Here is a 22,323-nt window from a genome sequence, read left to right as displayed (position 1 = left end):
GGCGCGCACAAATAAATATGAATGTTATATACATATTAAGTTACTGTATATGTGGTAATTTAACATTTAATATTTTTATATGCAATTTATCTCATCCCAACTTTAATTTTCAGGATACAGATACCTTTTCTTGCAGATACTCTTATTTTCATTCAGCTCCCAGAGACTTGATCGACAACATTGAAAACACAAGGCTCGTAAATTGATAGTGCTGATGGTGATAATGTCTTCCCAATGATTCTACAAAATGTTGACCTTGTTTCCGTTTGCGATCGCGAATTAGTGCTATTTATTAGGGGAGGCGACCGAGAGTCACGGTCAACTGAGAGATTGCGAGTTAAATGAAGTAAAAACAAATATTCTCATTAAACAGCGTTGAAGAAAATTCCTCTTCCTTTATCAGGGGTGGTATAATTGTAGAATTAGAAAAAAGCAATGCAAGCATTACATTTAAGCAAATTTTATTTTGATGCGACTGGTTTCATCACATATCTGACATCTTCAGGCGCCTGAAGATGTCAAATGTGATGAAACCGGCCCAAACAGCATTCCAGTTTGCTGAAATTTACATCTTCTCTCATTCCTCAGGATGCAATTTTACAGGGTTGATCCTGATGCCAATGGATGGAGGGTATACTTATTACTACTACAGCGTGGATTCTAATTCATTCCTTTCGTTTTAGAAGAAAGCTCCATGGTCGCATTTTACCCTTCTAAGGAACTCGGTCCGGCTTACTTTGCTCGCCTGGAGTTTCTTCGTTCCTAATTTCTTCCGATGACTCTCGTGTATACTAAATATCGCCAAAGCAATATGAAATATATATTTATATCGTTATATATGTCAACCACACGTAAATGAAGCAGAAGTTCTTCGAGATGACCCTTTTACACCAAATTCATGCAAATCACGAAAGGTTTGGGATAGAAGAGACGAGTTCAGAGTTATCCCATACGAATAAAACAATAATTTAATTAACAAATAAGGTATAAATAGTAGCAAAGAATACTGGGGGATAGATTATTGAGTATCGTTTCAAAATCAGCACACTCCCAAAAGTTTGGTTCTTTAAAAACATTAAGAAGAATGGAGATACCATGAAATTCCAATCTCTCCAACAAAAGCGTTCACGTTAAATCGTAACCTTAAATTTCAGTTCAGAATTAATTAGCTTGGGATTTGGTTGAGTATCAACTCACGCAGAATAAATCCAGAGCGCCTTAGAGTAATGGGTTTTGACGCTGTTTGCTGCAGTCAGTTCTCGCGTAAGAGGCAAACGTCTCATGGGTAAGTAGATTAAATCGAAATCACGGCAAAAAGAACTTACACTAATCCTAATTTATCGCACTGCAGTGCACATCCTGCCAGTAGTATCCGTCAGTATCAATGAACATGTTCGTTATAAAGGGTCCGTAAAAACAGACGGTCCCAATTTACAAAAATGTATACTGCCAAAACATAAAAGTCGAAATTTACGATTTTAGTTTCCAATTCTTTTTTCAACGAGAGTATCTTATGTTGTAGTATTTAGGGGAGGCAACCGACAGCTAAGGTCATTTGTGCCATAGGGGATGGACAGGAAAGGAAGAAGGGTGGAGAGAAACCCGGCGTCGGCGTTAGCCTACTCTTAACGAAAGGCGCTATGGGGTCCGCAGCTTAACGTCCCATCCGATGGACGGCGTACTCACTCAAAGGGCCCTCCACAATGCACTGCAAGTAGGGATCGAGATAAACATTCGAAGCCGTCGGGTTTCGAACCCGGGCCCTCTGGGTGGGAAGCCAGTACGATAGCCATCGCACCAGGGGTATCCTAATAAATGGTCAAGCGGATTCGAATATTAGCAATTAGGCTAGCTATTGGAGCGCATAAGATTCTAGTAATTGACTGCCTGCCTTGTTAACAATCAGATTTTAAGCTTATTTCTAACTATCGAACTGCAGAAAATACCAAACAGCAGCTGTCAGATTTTGTGAAATTGATCAAGTCTAGTTTCTATGAAATGAAGCTAAATAAAATCTAAAAATTCCTGCAAGCATTTATAGACCATTATGTTTAACCACCATTTTCTACTCCCTCAGAATTTTGCCCGCACACATCCTTCCTATAACGCATGGAAGCAATACTTATTGGTCATTACAGCGTGAAAAAACGACGAGATGATTAATTATAATTCTCGGTGATAAGAATATCGTCTTTGATCGAAGGCTTGATCAGAGGTAACTCAAATTTGGGGAACTTACTTTAGAAAGCAGATTGAATTTAGCAAAATTGTTTTCATTTCATGTTTCTTTATGCGCTTAAGTCCTCATGTTGCTTCTTTTTGCCAACCGATTCAGCATTCTGCACATATCATTGCTTGCACGGTTGATTATTTCTTCATCAAAGCAATTACTGCTGCTCCCATCGCGCAATAATCACTCACATGAGGAATCTTAGAAATTCAATAACATTTTATGACCCTTATAAGACACGAGAAAAACTTAATTCAGTTCAAATCTCCAAATGTTTGGAATTTGTTATAATCATTTCTTCATTTAACGATTCTGAGATAACCTGCAATATATTTCGGTCAAAACTGCATCAACAAAATAACCAATTATATTACTGCACATTCCGCCTTTTCTTGGTTCACCCTGGAGAAGTACACACAAATATTACCCATTCTACTTGATAAACCAGTTTGTATTCAACGCATATTTTACCTCTAAACCCTATCACTAACACTGGAGTCATGGTTATGCCCTCGCCTTATTCCCTATTCGGTGAAACTGATCAACTTGCTGAACCCATGAATTCATATTGTTACGCTATATGGAAATGCACCTGCAGCTATTATACTAATATCAATAAAAACATCTGATCAGGAGAGACTGTGTTTTCCACAAAATGTTTAACTAATTCCAAATCACAATGGCAAATAATATTCTGTCATTTTATGCGTTGCATATAGTTCTAAATAACTTCACTTCCTCAAATGGGAATCACACGAACATATCTTAATAGACAACAGCTTACATTAAATCGAAAAATACTAATTTCCCTCGAAATGTATCAATTAAATCCATAACACTTGTTGCCAAATGGATGAAATCGGATACCAGGGTCACAGTAACAAATGTGCTTGATTTAAAAAAGCAAAGAATCAAGATCACTTCACGTGTAATTAAGAATAAATTCCATTGACATCATCAAAGGGCATTCACATTTCCACTCCAATTATGCTCTCTACACAAATGCAGGTAAAATATTACGTTTTCCCCGCAAGTGCATCCCCCCAAAGTTCTAAGGACGTGAAGTTCTCAGACGTCGTCCGGGGAGGTGCAGAACGTGGGAAGAGGAGGCCGAGGGTGCGTCGGAGGAATGGAGGGATACGATTGGGGAGAGTGGATGCGATGGGAAAGCGAAATGCGCGGATGGGAAGGGGGAGGAGAGGATGGACATGCGACGAGGATGAGGGGCAGAGGGTGTGGGAAGCAACATGGACCACTGAAAGAGCAGATGCTACCCTCCACCATCTTTACCTGACTCCGTCGCTTCGATCCTGGTGAACACGATGGCTGAGCCGTTTTATTTCCCGTGAGGAGACAGCCAACGACCACTCGACAAGGCCCGTGAAGTAAGGATTCCGCGTTGTTACGTGTAAGACGGAGTGTTTGGCAGAAACTGACACTACCTATAACATAAAAAAAGAAAAAAGAATGCGTCATGGAAAAATAATTAATGATGGAATAGAATATCTAGAATATCGGAACTACAGTCTTAATATGGGTCAAGGAGTAGTCATGGACATTAACCGGCTACACTGCTCAATGTCCGCAAAAAGGAAAGAGAAGCGACAAAATATCTCTAAAACATCGTTAACAAAGTTGCGACGTAGGTAAGCTACTACTAGGTTTTCATAAAAAAGACAACTATTAACATGTCGAAGAAAAAATATTCAACAATGCTTAGCGACCACACAATATATCTCTATTGCTGCATGCTTCCAATTTATTAATGAATATAGTCTAAAATGAATAGCATGCGTCTAAAATGAAAAAAGAATGCGTCATGGAAAAATAATTAAAGATGGAATAGAATGTCTAGAATATCGGAACTACAGTCTTAATATGAGTCAAGGAGTAGTCATGGACATTAACCGGCTACACTGCTCAATGTCCGCAAAAAGGAAAGAGAAGCGACAAAATATCTCTAAAACATCGTTAACAAAGTTGCGACGTAGGTAAGCTACTACTAGGTTTTCATAAAAAAGACAACTATTAACATGTCGAAGAAAAAATATTCAACAATGCTTAGCGACCACACAATATATCTCTATTGCTGCATGCTTCCAATTTATTAATGAATATAGTCTAAAATGAATAGCATGCGTCTAAAATGAAAAAAGAATGCGTCATGGAAAAATAATTAAAGATGGAATAGAATGTCTAGAATATCGGAACTACAGTCTTAATATGAGTCAAGGAGTAGTCATGGACATTAACCGGCTACACTGCTCAATGTCCGCAAAAAGGAAAGAGAAGCGACAAAATATCTCTAAAACATCGTTAACAAAGTTGCGACGTAGGTAAGCTACTACTAGGTTTTCATAAAAAAGACAACTATTAACATGTCGAAGAAAAAATATTCAACAATGCTTAGCGACCACACAATATATCTCTATTGCTGCATGCTTCCAATTTATTAATGAATATAGTCTAAAATGAATAGCATGCGTCTAAAATGAAAAAAGAATGCGTCATGGAAAAATAATTAAAGATGGAATAGAATGTCTAGAATATCGGAACTACAGTCTTAATATGAGTCAAGGAGTAGTCATGGACATTAACCGGCTACACTGCTCAATGTCCGCAAAAAGGAAAGAGAAGCGACAAAATATCTCTAAAACATCGTTAACAAAGTTGCGACGTAGGTAAGCTACTACTAGGTTTTCATAAAAAAGACAACTATTAACATGTCGAAGAAAAAATATTCAACAATGCTTAGCGACCACACAATATATCTCTATTGCTGCATGCTTCCAATTTATTAATGAATATAGTCTAAAATGAATAGCATGCGTCTAAAATGAAAAAAGAATGCGTCATGGAAAAATAATTAATGATGGAATAGAATGTCTAGAATATCGGAACTACAGTCTTAATATGAGTCAAGGAGTAGTCATGGACATTAACCGGCAACACTGCTCAATGTCCGCAAAAAGGAAAGAGAAGCGACAAAATATCTCTAAAACATCGTTAACAAAGTTGCGACGTAGGTAAGCTCCTAGAGGTTTTCATAAAAAAGACAACTATTAACATGTCGAAGAAAAAATATTCGACAATGCTTAGCGACCACACAATATATCTCTATTGCTGCATGCTTCCAAAATATTAATGAATATAGTCTAAAATGAATAGCATTTAGGGGAGGAACAGTTTAGGTTTAAATGTGGTTGAGGCACAAAGGAAGCAATATTAGGTCTAAGTGTCATAGCGGTCTAAGTGTCTGGGAAATGAATAGATCACTTAACCTGTTCTTCATATTTATAGAAAAGAACTTTGATCGAGTGGAATTAAAGCTTCTGTTTGAGCGCATGAAAAGAAATGGCTTGACAGGAAAATAAGTGATTGACATTGACGAATGAGTTCGGGAATTACACAGTTCATAAAAGAAATATTCGTCGTTAAATTATGATATGCATATAAATAAACCATGCCATACGTAAAAGGGGTGAATTCATATATTTCGCCCTAGGGAAGGGAACGACCATAAAATGTGAGCCTTACATTGCATTAACCGTAACAAAATTCACCAATATTGCGTAAATATTGACATGGATATACTTTATATTAACCACTGTAACGATTTCAAGAATGATAATTTCTGATTTTTTACATTCTTTTCCCATGGTGAATCCGCAGCATATCCTTTTCCATTGAATATAGTTCAGATCGTGCAGGTTACCGTATACACTGGTAAAATAACAAATGGGCAAACAAAGATTCTCAACCGATTCCATAAATGCTAGAATTATGTAGAACTAAGAGAGCTATCAGCACGGAGAATGGAGAGGTGTTCATCAGCCATTTGAACCTTCGATTGCTACCCTACCAAGGAAAACTCATTATCTCTCCACGCAGTAGCACAGATGATTAAGAAATCATATTGTATCCATAAAACTATACGCATACAATAAATATGGGTACGTTTAAATTAAATGCATCATATGAGGTTTAAAAAAAATTGACGTCGCAAGAAGCAAAAGCTTGAAATGTATGATCGATGCTAAAAGGATCCTCCAATCAACCAATCCAATAAAATGGGCTCTAACAGGAAATGTACTGCCTTCAGGGAGTCGCATAAGAGTTCCTTTACGAGCAACTGCTTAGGGTAATTTATCCATGCTCTTTATAACACTAATTAAGTTTAATAGGAAATAATGTCTCGACGAAGGAAGAACTTCTTAGTCAAATGAACCGCCGAAAGCGGTGGTGGTACAATTTTAGAAGACTATCAATGGCAGAGGGAATATAGCGACATTTCCACACCGTTATCTTCGCGTGGGGGTGGCCGAGGAAAGACGAGCCGTGTCAATGTCCCGACGACGCCGGTGATTAAGAACACGCCCCGGAATCTCCAGAAACTCCCCTCCCCCTCCTTCCTTCCCCGGGCGCGTACCCAAAGTAGAGAGAGACCGGAATCGCATCCCCCCTCGATGCGGGCTGATAATCCAGACGGTTGGGATTGACGGAGAGGACGCGTTGGAGGTTCCTTCCCACCCGTCCAGCCTCCCCCCTCCTCGTTGCGGAAATAAGGAAATCCCTGCACTCCCCCTAAGAGTGCACCACGTCTCACACGGCTTACAGTCACCCACCCACGAGGGTAGAGATATTATTTGCATTCCCTTTATTTTTCCTCCCCCCGGCCGGGGGTACCTCCCTTCCCCCTTCACACCCCCGTGGAGAGAACGGACTTGGGGAGAAGAGATGAGGAGAAGGGGGGAGCCGAAGCGTTGCGAATGCATCGAAGGCGTCGAGGCGGAAGAAAGGGTACCTAGAGCGGGGGAGGCGAGGAGGGAAGGAAGAGGAATCGCAAAAAAAAAGACACGGAAGCGAGGCGGGACGGCGGCGGGGAGGGCGCTCGCGGTGTGGGCCGCTCTCAAGAGCGAGGAACGCGGATCGAGCGGATGAAGATGGGAGGTGGGAGGGTTGGTGGTGGTGGTGGAGGGATCGAAATAAATCAGCGAAATTAAGGGACACGACGGGAGTGGGTAAAAAGTTGCACGCGCAAAAACGTCGTCAACGTCCTACGCCTCCCGCGCGGAATTTATTATTTTCAAGCAGGCGGACATTCAGAGTTTCCTCCACTTGGGCCGACTCCGGCTTCGCCAGGGTACCCCACAGAACCGAACGAGGGGAAACCAAAGCTGCGCGGCCAGATATAATTCACAGAAGGGGAGAAAATGGAAGACCGAATCACAATTTCGCGCACGCCAATTTATTTGGAATGGCTCGGAGTTGCACTTTTATAGACAGGATATCGGCACTCCTTGGAAGGCATTCTGTGATCAAATAAAATCCTAATCACGAACGTGGAGACGACCACTGGAGGAAAAAAAAGCTTCGCTTTCCAAAACAATAGTTTAATGCAGCGCCAACAACGGAACATTTTATGAATTATATATAATTTCAAGAAAAAATATAAAGAAAAAATGTTATTTCCATATAACCTATGCTTTTCCTCCTCATGCCTCGCTTGCTTAACGTCCTCCCCTCTATATCAGGTCTCAACATTCCATCGCCAATCAAAATGTTCGGCATTCACCTTTCCAGCCTTCTCATGGGAGAATAAAAATTACCGACGGCAAAACATCACTTCCCTTACGCATTATTGAATGTCGTTAATTTAACAACAAAATATATAAAACAATAGCCCATACGATAGATACGTCTATAAAACAGACACCACAAGGATTGTTTTAGTCATTTAATGAAATGCGTTTTCATCATCGTCAATAACAGTTTCCCATCCAGAAATCGGTTTACTGCAGCCCTCTACTGGATATGGATCATGACACTCTTCGAAAAAACATGATCGTGGACAATCATAGACTTATAATGACTTATAAAGCAATACAGATCATCATCCACATAAAATTGCCGACCATTAATAGACAATGGGGTCAAAAGCAATGAATTAATAAATATAACACCAAAGAACAAATAATACTCACGACGATAAATTTAGTAAAATAGGATGAGTCAAACGAGCAAGATGTCATATATCCTCATTATGACACGCCACAGTATCATACTCATAAAATTTAATACTACACCGACATTAACCAGCATAAATAACCAGATAGTAAGACAAGTATGCCGAGGATGTTATGATTTGGCCGCCAGCGTTCACTGCGAAATAAGTAAAGTACAACTTTCCAACAAAAATAGGAAACAAAAGACTTTGAATAGATGCAGTCATTCTTCCTCTATGTAAGATGAGAATTACGGAAATCTCACTACAAGTGGTCATGAATTAAAAAGGCAGAACAACCAAAAAATGATAACAGTAAAAAATTACATACTAAATATTTTTTGTCTTCTACTTAAGCTAGAAAACCCACTTTGTGGCATAGAGTTATGGAATCGTGATGCAAGTTTCAATTTTATTGGATATATATCAAGAGCGAAAGCAAAAAAATTATCATTTAATGCTTCAAATACCTATTGGAAGTGATCCCTGAACTGAAGTCAATGCTCTCATACACCTCATGATATTCCATCACAAAAATTACGGGTTTGAATTGGCGAGTCTTTTAAACTATTATGCAAAGATTTAAATAAATTGGAAAGAGCTCCACGATGCTCGAAATAAATTTATTTTGATTCATAATTACAAATTACTGATATTTGCTGGTTGATATAACTAAAGTCATCACTAGAATGTTGGTGCATTTAAAAAAAGAAAACTTTTGAGACAAGAGTAATCCTTTCAGCCTCTTACGTTGATTTCGAAGTTGATGTGTATGAAATAAGAGCATGAGATTTTGGGAGAAATCCATTGTACCGGTACGTCGGGCAAAATTACGTTTCTATGAAATGAAAGGGAATAAATTCGTATGCCTGTACAGACAAACAATGTAACACCGCACCAGAAGCTGGGCTTCACCAAGAGTAAACGACAACTAATCGCCATCCATCTACTTCTAACAGGAAACGTTTCCTGTAACCACGATCGAATTGCCGTATTATTGGCGATTCGAATTCTTACGTAAAAACCTGGGCATCAGCTCAAGCGCATAACCTATGGCTAATTATTAATATTAATTAATATATCACAAGCTAAGATTATCAATAAACTCGGTGAAGATCAACGAGAGGTTTATGACAGTGAAATTAGTCTTCCTATAGCGAGTTTCATGTAACTCAACAAAATGAAGCTAAGTAAAGGAGTCGAAATGATACCGGAGTAAAGAGAGCAAATCCGAGAATAAGGAGAGGAGGATTCGAGAGGGGATGAAAAATAGCCGCATCTCTGGGTGGGGGCCACGGAGAGAGAGAGAGGAGGGGGGGTTGCAAGGGAGTGGCGGGAAGGAGGTTGGCAGAGGAAGAGAAAAAGTAAATCTTATCGGGGCCACCCTCCGCCTTCGCCGCCGCCGACGTCGTCGTCTCTAGCCAGCCACGCAGACGTATCTCTGGACGTGCCATGTCCGTGCAATGCGGATGATGAGGCAGCACACACATCGATCTGGAGGGAAGGCTCCTCTTCTCGAACGCCGGCGCAACGATCTTTCCTTCCCAACGTCCCCTCCGTTGCGCCCCTCCTCGCCCCTTCGCCACCCTCGCTCCACGCCCCATCTCTTAACCCCTCCCCCTTCATTCCCCATCCCCATTCCCTTAACCCCCCCTTCCCCGCGCCGCCTCCTTTTTTTATACTCCTCTCTCTCATTTCCCCCGAAAAACCCTTAATCCTCACTCTTCCTCCTCTTCCCTCCCTCCCTGCCGACCCTTCCTCAAGACTCTAACTCATCCCCTCCACTCCGCTCCTCCTCCTACTACTGCTAAAACGCCTTACCTCCATCCCCGCATGCAACCCTGCCTCCGTAGCCGCACACCCCACACCCTTACGACATCCATATCCAAACTCTCTACATAAGACGAAGGGGGAAGGGGGGGGAGGAAAGAAAAATTAGCTAAGAAAAAATAAAAGATAGAGGAGAAACACTTCCAGAGCGTTCCCACCCAGCCCCGTTCGTTTCTCTTGCCGTTTTTCCGCCTCCCGTCCCCACCTCCCCTCCACAATCCTCCCCGCAACAACAACCGCCACTCCCGGCCCCCCGACACAAACACACCCGGAAGGATTCTCTTAATTCCTCCTTCCCCTCTCTTCCTCCTCCCGCACCCGCTCGCACACCACCGTCGCCTCCCTCCCCGAACCCACATCACTCGCCCCTCCTCCCCTGCACCGCCGAGTTCTTCCTAATCCCCAACGCCGAATTTCTAAAAAGTCCTCCAATATCTCCCACCATCACCCCACCCCACGTCAAACCCACGCAGCACTCTCTTCCCCCGAGTTGACATAAACAACAATTACTCCTGGAGGAAAGAAGAGGAGCAGCTAAGGATTCTGAACTGCGTTCAGCAGCGTCATTTTCTTTTTTCTTTCTTCCCCGCTCGCCCTCCCGGCGCAAGACAGCCACGATCCCGCCGTCAAATACCCTCCCACCCCTTCACCCCCCCCCCCCCCCCCAGTGCTCTTCTCGGAGTGAATTAAAAATCTGATCCGGCCACACCCAGATAAAGGATCCGCGGAAAACGATCCACCCGTCTTGCCAAAATGACGTCGCTAAAATTTGATGATATGATCTTTCTTCTTACTACGGACAACAAATCCCACCATGCGCCAAGATTGGCATACCAAATCGACAAAAGGAAAACTATAGCCAGTCGCTGGAGTTAATGGTAGGGAACTGGAGTTAGGTGGCAGCGCGTCCTAGACTAAGACAGTAGTCTCAGCGGCTGATTCAATGCCATTGATCAAAATCCCGATGACAAATAATGTATGCCTTTTGATCGAAATTAATGCTTGAAATAAACTCATTGCCAGTAGTTTTATCCAATAGCAATGACACAATCGAACTTTTCTAAAGAAAATTTCATGGAATGACGCGCTTTACGCGATACAATTTGCGGGATCATCAGCTACTAGGAAACTTTGTACCTGATAAAACAGGAAAACGGTGAAACGCGTCGAACAAATAAAATTTATGCGGAATAATACCATTGAACTTTTACAATGAACACAAAACTTTCACCAATAGAAGCCTGAAACAGGTTAAGTACAAACAACAGTAAAAGAGGTATTTTCACTTCTGTCGCAACCCTGCGTATTCTTCGAATCCTGCGTTCGCTATATTTCTTCAATGCCCTAATCTATGAATCGAGGGGCTGACCGGGAAAATAATCGTCGTTTGCTCCCACTCGGGCTTTCCCTCCTCCTTACCTTGAAAACGACAAAGGCAAGAGCCTGCTGATTAAAGAAATCAAGCCATTTATACTACACAGCAATGAATGAACCTAAGCAATGATAACTCCTCGTCCCAGAACTGCAAAAGCATTCTTTACACGGTAAATTTTAATTTGACAAGAGAAGTTGAAGTAAAACGCCTTCAACGCAAGTGCAGGTTTCCCTCGATCGGATTATCAAGACTTTAATCACGACTTAGGAGATTTTTAGCATAGTCAAAAGTCTCAGGTGGTAATGAGCGTACTGCTTCGGTCATTAAGCTCATTACAAGTGACCACCTATTTCCTCACGGTCAAAACATTCGAAATAAAATTAAGAAAGATGGATATATGGCAAATCGGCAACGCAATAAATTTGTAATAGAAGATCTTCCGTATTATTAACTTGTGTATTCAGCATCATCTTGGGAAAATTAGTCGTTTTCACCTTGAAAAATAAATCAGAACTCACAGATTGTTTTCACACAGTAAACCCTGAACTAACAACGGGTTATTTATTTAGTTTTTGGGGGAGGTGACCGAAAGCTAGGGCAATTTGCAACATTAGGGATAGGTGGATCATTTGGTAGGGAGAGGATGTTTAAGGATCGGTGGGAGGGTGGAGGGAGACCCGGCGTCGGTATTAACCTACTCTGAACGAAAGGCATTACGGGTTCGATAGCTGAACGTCCCATTCGACGGGCGGAGCACTCACTTAGAAGTACTCTCCGCAAGTTGGAGATCGGGATGTCGCTGAACATCCTACCACCTCCAGGATTTGAGCCAAGGCCTTCGGGATGAGAAGCCAGGAGATGAACTACCGCACTATCCCTACCACCGAACTGACAGAGGTGTTGACATGTTACAAAGAGATCAGCTGAAATGTCCATTGTGTCTGGGTTTTCACTGACACATGTCAAACTGATTTAGTCTGCAGCGCGAGAAAAGAAATCCAGTTATTTCCGTTGCTAGAGATGAGTATAGCTGCGTCTCCGAAATAACCTTACGTGGATGTCTAATTTATTGCTTCCACTCAACAAAAAATCATAAAAGCTACCCATCAAAGAAATAATTGAACAAGGTTATGAACGGGATAGAAATTGAATTGAACTTTGACGGATATTAAATCATAAAAACATACCTTCATACTAGCAACACATGATTTCTTGAAAAAAGTACACCAAATGAAAAATGAAGAGGCTTATGTTGGATGTATAAACTCATGTTCAAACAGCCGTCCTGGACGGTGTATCATCCGATACTGTTAAGGTCACGTCGGGTGTACCACAGGGAAGTGTCATAGGCCCCCTCTTGTTTCTTATTTGCATAAATGACCTCAGCGCCGTGGTTAATAGCAGGCTCCGTCTTTTTGCCGACGATGCGGTGATTTATCGGGACATTCGAAGTCGCGATGACAGAGTCACGTTAGCTAACGACCTAAATGCAATCCAGACTTGGTTCGATACATGGCAATTGGAATTAAATTTGAAAAAATGCGTAGTAATACATTTTTGGGAAAAGAGTAACACCCCCCATTCAGTTACAAAGTGCAGCAAACAGAAATCACGAGGGTAGATTCCTTTAAATGCTTGGGTGTAACAATTACTCACGATCTGTCCTGGGGAAAGCACATACGGGAAATATGCGGTCGCGCTAATAAAAAATTGGGATTTGTAAAAAGAGTGCTGGGTAAATGTGACGAAAAAGTGAAGGAACGATGTTTTCTTGCCCTGGTCAGGCCCCACCTAGAGTATGCTGCCAGTATATGGGATCCTCAAGACATAAATTTAATTTCGGAATTGGATCGAGTTCAGCGGAGGACGGCTAGATTTGTCAAAAAATTGTTATGACCAACGCAGTAGCGTAACTACTTTGCTAGAAAATTTAGGCTGGGATTCCCTTACACAGCGGCGTTTACAATATAGATTAAACTTATTAAAAACATTTAAAGATGGGTCCTTTTCCGATGACATCAAGAACATAATACGAACCCCAACGTATTACGGGCGGAGGGATCACGAATGTAAGATTAGAGAGATTGACTGCAGGACAGACAGATTTAAATGGTCATTTTTTCCGAGAACAATAAGAGACCAGAATTCTTGTAATCGAAATCCCCCAGGAGCCGGTTCGACATAATAAGTATTAACCTACAAGGTAGCGACTGCGCAGGGTTATACGATTATATTTATATTTTTTTTGCAGGTTCCCCTTACCTTTCCCCATTCATTTGTAAAACCCTAACCCCCTCATCCCTTACCCTTTCCTCCTGGTGCTGCACCACCTGCCACACACCTTTTTGGTGGCTTGCAGGGTATTGAAGTAAATGTAGATCAGACAAACCGAAAACCTATTAAAATCGTATAAAGGAATTAAGGGAAAAGTCAAAACTTTATTATACCGTCACTGAGAATATTTACTTAGTTTCCGTATTAAATCGCCGAATGATAACGTCATGGTAAAGCAAAATCAATGCAAACTTATGAATTTCACGAAACCTAGGTAACATTAAGCATCAAAGATAGGAAAAATCGTCAATCACGCTTATGAAAATTGATAACGGAATAAGATAGCATAATTACCACTTTAGGACAAAAGAATATGAAACAATCAAATTTACAATCGAAATAAATCTGAACGGGAATCTAGTGCAAGTTAAAAAAGAAATTAGATTAAAAAGGAACGTTTCCAATGGCCAACAATTGACAATGATTGATTCCCATTGACAACCCTTCAGCTAATCATGCACTGGAGATAACTTTATTATGTCTAGAAAACGCGACAGCAGATTACAAAACAAATCAGAACACCTCTTGGTTAGTTCATTATACTTATTGCCATTAAAATTGATTTTTTTATATTGGAAACATACCATGACAGGTGGGCAGCCTGTTAAGGAGTATGCTTACAAATATAAAGCCACGGGACACGCAGACGGATTGATCATTCATGAGTGCAAAATGATTTACCATTTATTAATCTCAAAAGAATAAAAGAACCACTCATGAAAATTAAATATACACCGGGCATAGTATAAACGACTGCGATGGATACAACATACCTAAACAAATTTATTTAGACAAGAAAACGATACAAGATGAATATTTGTACATCACATAGCTTGAGAAAACACGAGAAGTATACAAGATACGATTGGAAAACGCCTTGTTTTCTACGAGACGACGTTATGTAAACCATTGTTCATAAACATTCGGTACTTTAAACCATATTTGACACGCGAAAATGATAAATTGAATATCTATCTCATCATGCAAATTAGTCGCATTTTTATTCGGAAAATAAAATGTGGCATGACCGATGGAACAAAATTAAAAAAATCTTAGCTCTCCGTTAATTCCCACCGAGAATCCAAAGATACTGAAGGGATTACCGTTAAAAAGGCCTTCAGGGGAGGTCATTCCCGAGTGCCTGATAAGTTGAGAGAGCAAAGACTTTGGAAAGAGAAGGAGACTTTGAGTTGAAGATTTGGAGAAGTTAGCGAACTGAAAGAGTGCTCTGACGTGAGAGGTGGATCTTGGGAATCACATTAGACGACGGGAGCGACTCCAGAAGGGGGTGGGTGAGAAGGGGAGGAGAAAAGTTGGTTCCGCGAAATGTTAAGAGGAACAACGGTGTCGCGAGGTCATTCACTCACTGATTAAAATCCAAGTACCCCACCCCCACCCTCCCCCCCTTTCGCTTAGGCCAAAATTATTGCATTATTACGAGGTGCCGGTGGAGTGAAGGGCTGGGATCAAGCAAGAAAGCGGAACAAGGTGGAATAATTGAAACTACTAGCCACGAAAGGTCATCGATTTCCGTGTAGCTATTTAAGCCAAACGTGAGTGCTACCTTCGCTTCGCTAACGCGGTTGAAATTTCAGGAGTTCGCGGATTTCACAATGGACTTTATCAGCAACCTTTCTTAGATTGATTGGCAGATCCCCTTCAAGTCTTTACGATGCAATTAAGACATCTTACAAAACCATAATTTAATCAAAAACTCGCAAAGCGAGAAGCCACTGATAAAATCCCGTTAGATAATAGCATGGGAACTAAGTTTTCATTGCCGCACAACCATTACAATAAAGTGAGATGTCACTTAATACAATTCGACCGGTTTCGATGGGTCACGCCATTTTCAAGGATAATACGAAGTTTTGAAATGTAACGTGTTACATCCCGACAAAAATCATCTCATTCAATACTTTCACGTCATAAAGAGTTCAGAATACACGATTATAGATGGAGCTTTTAAAAATCCAATGACCCAATTATGCCTAGAGTTCAAAGTTCACGGTGATGGTGCGGGCAGGAAGTAGTGATAAGCTGTTTTAGGCCTAAAGTTCACTTTAATTATGAGCTGAAAATCACAGGACGCGACCAAATACTATATTTAACGTGAAGACTAAGTTCCGCTTTATGAGCTGGCCATAGAAGCAATGAAAGACTGCCAGGAAAACCATTGCTCCTTGCACCGAGTACCCAGAGCTCACTCCTCCAAGAGCAAACGCGAGTCGAAAACAGTGGCAACAGTTTATCAACCCTGAAAAAGGCAGCCATAGCAACAAGAACCGTAAACAATACCATATTAAGCACAGCTAGCGGAGGGGAGGTGGCTGGCTTTGAACCTCTCGGAACACAAAACAACTCCGGGGAAGATAAAACTTATATTGTGTACGAGGGAGAGAGGAAGCAACAGAGAGGCGAAAAATGTAACACCCATTTCCCGAGCGGGAACAAATACGCTGGCAGGAGGCACAAAAGGCTTTAAAGACGACGCTAATCAGATCAGCGCTCGCTGACAGAGAGGGAGGGGGAGTGTGGTAGAGAAGAGAGAAACAAAAGAGGGGAAGGAGGGAGACGGATAGAGCATGAGAGAGAGAGAGAGAGACAGAGAGAAAGAAAGGAGTCTTAACATGCGTAACTGTAGACTTCCTCGCCGTCAAGAGGGAAAGAAGGGAGGGGGAGGGGGAGATTACTCCCGAGGAAGAGAGATGCAGGGACGAGGTGGGGTATGCGACGGAGGAGGGGAGGGGGCGCGGGGGGGAGGGGAAGGATGGAAAGAGATGGCGCGATATGAGCGAGTGGGATGGATACACGTACAGAGGCGGCTTTGCAAGAGAGATATGGAGAGAGGAGGGAGGAACGTTGGAGGGAGAGGAGAGGGTATTCGGCGCGGGAGTCCCAGGGAAGGAAGGACAGCATACGACGCGAGAGTTCTGCATCTGCATTGTTCTTCAAACACCATCCTCTCGCTCCCTTAAAACCCCTTCAATCCAACGCTATAAAACTCTCCGTCCCCACTTCATCCGCGGATCCAGAGCACTAAAACCTACCCCCCCCCCCCCCAACAAAAGCAACCAACTCCCTTTCCACCACCTCCCACCCCACTCCGCGCTAAAACTCCAAACTCCCGCTTCCTTGTGATGTCTCCCCGAAAACTTCCCTCCGCGGACGAAGAGAGGAAGAAATGAGATCGATGTGCGCATATAAAGAAAATCTCCCGCTAAAACCCTTGAAAACTACACCACCCGAAGATCCCCAAATCCTACACCACCACTCGTCTTGCTGGGCTGTGAATAATTAAGTTTCGTGATTGTTTTACTCGTGATTTGCAAGAATAAACATTTTAAAATCAGCAATAGCGTTGGCAGTCAACTACACATCTGATTTAAATAAAGATTCTGACTTTCGCTAAATTACTCAACAGACCTTGTGACGGTTTTCCAAATCATCTTTCGCTCCCGGTCCGAAAATTTCCACGCCTCATAAGTTAATAGTCTCCATAGATATTACCAGACGAATATTCCACTAGGGATTATTTTTCACCATTCTAGAGCTGTACATTTCCAATCGTCTCCCGAGGAGAGAATTTAAAAACTAAGGTTCAATATTTCTATATCTAGTTCGCAAGAAAGTTGTATTCGTTATTTATTACGTAAACTGCCAATTTTAACCTTCTTCATTAGTCTTAACTATTTTAATCCGATCAAATAAGATACGTATCTATCACTATTGAAATTTGGATTCATTGCATTACCAAATAAAGTTTTTATCAAATTACGACCGAGGTGTTTGAAGCTAGTGAAATTAAATCTTCTAAGCTATTCCTAAAATAATAACACGATTTCTCCATTTACTTCACTTCACTGAATGAATATTTCGATTAAAAACTTCATCAAAATACAATATATGTACCCTGAAATAAAGAAAATATTATAAAGAATCCAAATTCACAAAAGAAAAGTCATTTTTGCAATTTACTAAGACCTACTGATACGAGAAATTTAAAACGTTCCCCCTTTTACTAACTTATCGAGTACAGCTGACGAAAACGGCATCTAAATCAAAGCTGCCACCGTCAATGCGTATCAACATCCATCTATAGTAAATTATATCAAAACTATGCTTAGGACCGCACTGCTTCCGCAACTGGAAACTACCCACGTTTCCGTCCGTCGATTTACTGCATCACAAAGCCTTCTCACGTTCCTAAAACATAAAACCCGGCTGCTTTGTCTCACCCTGGCTCCATTTCAAAGACGCGAAATCTCTTTATCACTTGGAGACGCCTCAACTTCCATCCCAACCCTCCGATCCTCCGCTTGCAGATCGTGGACATGGAACGAGGAATCAAGTTCTACCCAAACCACTCACCTCTAGCTCCTTATCACTTTCTCGCGAAAAATCCAACCTCCCATGTCCTCCTCTCTCCCCTTCGACCCGAAGATTCTTCCCATTTGAAACCGTTTTCTCTCCCGATCCCTTATCAAACCCAAGCCCTCGACTATGCCGCTTCCTCCGCCCACATATCGACATATCATAGACACATTTTGCGAGAGCGAGAAGGAAGGGCGAAAGGATTGGGTTCCTCCGAGGCACTTGATGCCCTCAACACGGAATCTGCCACTGGAGAAATAGCGAGATAGAAAAAAGGGGTCATGAGACGCGCCTGCCAATCTCCTCCAAAGCTTCCCATTTTCCTCTCGTACGCAACATCTCCAACCCGCATGTGCTTGGTTGCTTGAACAAACGTACGGTATTCTGGAGTTTGGTTTTTCCTGATGCCTCAAAAATTGTTGGGGCCTTTTCCCGCGGTTGAAGTAATGCACACCTGAGATTATTTTTATCATACAGAATTTATTTTCATTGGAGTCTTTTGAAACCGTGGGTGGGGATATGAACGGAAAAATATAATGGGCTGAAAGGAAAGTAAAGAAGGAAAACGAAGTTCTAGATAATAAAGTTGAAAAAATTCACAGAATGCAGGAAATGCTGATGCAGAGCTTTTTAATTGACGGTTGAGTGTTGAAAACTCTGATTGAGATCTGACTATTTGGAGGTGCGAGGGGGGGGGGGGGAGAAAAGAATACGTATTTCGTACAGAATGAATGGGAGGGGGCAGAAATGTTGCGGAATTGAAGAAGGATTTATGGGATCGCACGCTGTCACCAAGTGTCTTGTTAGAACTGGATTAGATGTGTAACAGTGGCTAGTCAGTGTGTTCATTCAAAACCTCCTTTAGATATTAATTAAAATTTTCAAGCATACATGCGCGCATAGTTGTGAGTTAACCGTTTCAAAAGTTGGAAAATGCACAGCTAAATAGTCAAATGACAATCAGGCATATCAGTTAATCTTTGATATCGCTTGAGGTAGGTTCACGAAGTGGAATGAATGCATACCAGTTCGAAGTTTTGTCTAGCTGAAAACTTCGTCCACGTTTTATGCACTTCGATCTCATGACGAAACTCATTATTATACAAGATTTCAAACTAAAACGAAAAAAGAACAGCGAATCGAATCACGAAAAACCGGAGCTGTGGGGATGGGGATAAACATTCTCTACAACGATATCCACTTTCATTATAAAGATATGGCAATTTTTCATCTGGGCTAACGACTCCTTCTCCAATGTCATTCTTCTCGACAGCGACGCAGGGGGAAGAACGTCCCGCAGTATGGGTGAGTTGGTTTACTGCGGAAGACTCGATGAGATTGTAAAAATGACAACGGCAAGATTACGACGCTCCTCGGGACGAATCAACCAACACATCCACACAGTCTCACATACATAATCGACCCCACACACCGCTCCACCTCGTTGATCAACCGATCTCTACCCACACCAAGGCAATCTCTCGTCTCCCCATTCATCAACGACGCCCCCTCGGTAAACATTAAGCGATACCTCCCCGATCCCTCGCCAATGTGCCCACAACTTCAAACACCCCCCCTCCCCAGCCAAGCTCCACACCCTACACCAACCAATATTGGAACATCCGTTCACCCTAACGAATAGACCCATTGCTATACGCGATAGGGTAACAGCAATCAGGCTATAGCACCAGACTTTGGGATGAAACAACACGTATATGAATCATGCCAAAATAAAATAAAATCAGGTAATAAACGATGATTAAATAAATGAAATATTTTTTACAAGCAATATTTTCCGTTAATTAATACATATCACTCGAAACATACCAAGAGAAAAATAGCGTTTACCACATCAATGCTCACGCAAAAGGTGATCATAAAATTTTCACGAACAAAACAGTAAGGCCTAACCTGCGTGACTCGAAAATTCTGTCAAGACTTTCAAATTCATTATTCATGTCATATAAAGTCACGCGACGAACAGGTTTTAAGAACTTCTCATGCCAAGAAGTGACACTCATGGTACTACTAAGTGCACCACTACTTCGCAGAAAGAGATAAAACTGTCTTTAAATTAATTCAACATATAATCAGTACAACGACACATACTCAAAAATAACTCTCTACCCTGCCCACATGCACGCCCTGATCCTATAAAACTTTCTTACGCGATCTAGCATCACTCCGATGTAATTTGGATTCAGGGGCTACTTAACCATCCACACCCCACTTTCTAGCAGAGCAAAACCCCCTTAATTCTCCCACCACTCCCGAAAAAAAGAACATCTCTCCCTTATTTTCCTTCAACGGGCCTAACGAAAATCTCCATTTTAAGCTCCATCTCTCCCCAACCCCAGTCAACCCGACCCACCCTTCCAAACTCTACTCCTCTTCCATTCCTTCACCCCCTCAATCCTCCCGCCCTCCTCCAAGGGTGGTGGGGCGGGGAGGCGGAGGCCGACTCCCCTTTCTCCCTTAATCTCCCGAGAGGATTCAGTCAATCGCCCATCAACATCCCACGCGCGACGCCTTCCGCGTTTCAACTTTTTTTACGACCTCCTTCCAAGCGTATTCTCCCTCCTCCCTCCTAAGTCTCGTGACTCCTCCTACTACTCCTCTTGCACCTCTCCTCCCTTAGTAACGCCTCCCTCTCTCACTCACGCACCCAGGGTGAAGAAGGGGCGTCGTGGCGGGAGACATGACGCGCGAGCGGGTTGGGCGCGTCGCCGAAGCATCAAAAGATCTCGAAAGCCCGTCGCTAATTGCGGTGCCGCTTAAGTTTCTCCGCGGTGGCTTCGAGGAGTGGGCGAGATAGGCGGGAAGGGGACCTCCGAAAGACAAACCCTCGTATCGTACTAGGCAATGCACGCCAAAATATCGATGTTTCAGTCACATGCGGCACCTCGACCATGCGAAGGTCTCGACCGACTGGCGCGTGAATAAATGAGCACTACGTGAAATTCTTTGGAATATAAGGAATTCCACCGCGCACGCGAAGACGCAAAACGCTATCTAAATTTTGCCCTAAATGCTGTTTTTATTTAAACAAAAGTTTCAAACAGGCTCATTTTGGAGAGCACAACAAATAGAGTAGGCCGTCCGTCGGATGAGACGCTGAACTGTGGAAACCTATGCGCCTGTGGTTAATGCCAGCTCCGGATTTCTCTCTACCTTTCTTCCATTAGCGGAATATTCTCTATTAATCATTATTGTTTTGATTAATTTAATAATAAAAATATTTTTGAGTTTCTAGTCTCTCGTTATTGAAAATAACGTGACAACGCGTTTGACACCTCAATGAATATTCAATTTACATTACTACTCGAGGCAGTTTATTTACCAGGGTAAAAAAACGGTATTGAGGAAATAAAAATTTACTACCTCCTCCATTGGAAACCAGGATGACAAAAATATTCCGAAGAACTCATACTAATTCCAACATTAAACTATGAAGAACACAAAAATAATTCCAGAAGTTAAACGCTCAGCTAATATAACTGAAAATAATATTGACCATCGGGCTTAGACTAATTAACATTCCATCCGACTTTTAAACTGAAGAACCCGTGAAGAGAATTCCACGAAATGGCTAAAAATAAAAACATTTACCCAAGACAAACCGATGAACCCTCAGGCACCAGGCTGCGTCAGAAATTCAAAGACGGAGACAAAAAGATAAAACAAGAGAAACGTAAAACTAACATTCCTAAAATAAACTTCAGCAATATGAGAAAAACGGGAAGAGAAAAGTTATGAAAGGATAATAACCAGAAAATTCCATTATTTCCAAAGAAGACAGATGGAGAAACACGAAGGGTCAGAGTTCTGCCCGAATTAGGGGTTTTTAAGTGTGGTTATGTACGTATGTATGCAGCTTTGTGTGCGTGTGTGTGGTTTAATACACACATACATATGTGTGTGTGTTTTCCCAAGAGGTTTCAAAAGTGGGTTCAACAAATTCAACAGCCGCCTTTTTTTCCAGTTTTTACACTTTCAGTAACTAAATTTAAATAGCCATTAAATACGACCAAAATAAAATTCTGCAGTTGCAATGATACATGGATTGTTCAATAGGTTCTTGGGAAAAATAGAAAATTATGTTGTGTAGTTTGTTATTATTTTTTAAGATAATATCCTTTTGGCTTGATACTCTTTTCCCAACGTTTCTGCAACTTT

At 41.7% G+C, this 22,323-nt stretch overlaps 1 protein-coding gene across 1 annotated transcript in view; it reads right to left on the bottom strand.

Moving 5' to 3' along the window:
* The window catches only part of LOC139688305 (uncharacterized), a 455,056-nt gene that overhangs the window by 58,134 nt on the left and 374,599 nt on the right, over positions 1-22,323 (bottom strand). Inside the window, exon 4 of the mRNA XM_071585796.1 lies at positions 3,521-3,672. Within this exon, the coding sequence (XP_071441897.1) occupies positions 3,521-3,672 (152 nt within the window). The remainder of the gene's footprint in view (positions 1-3,520; positions 3,673-22,323) is intronic.

This window comes from Hetaerina americana, unplaced genomic scaffold (genome assembly GCF_022747635.1).
Source record: "Hetaerina americana unplaced genomic scaffold, ioHetAmer1.1.p SCAF_2, whole genome shotgun sequence".
NCBI classification, from domain to species: domain Eukaryota; kingdom Metazoa; phylum Arthropoda; class Insecta; order Odonata; family Calopterygidae; genus Hetaerina; species Hetaerina americana.
Note: the sequence above shows the minus strand (reverse complement) of the source record. Positions and strands in the feature narration are given on the sequence as shown.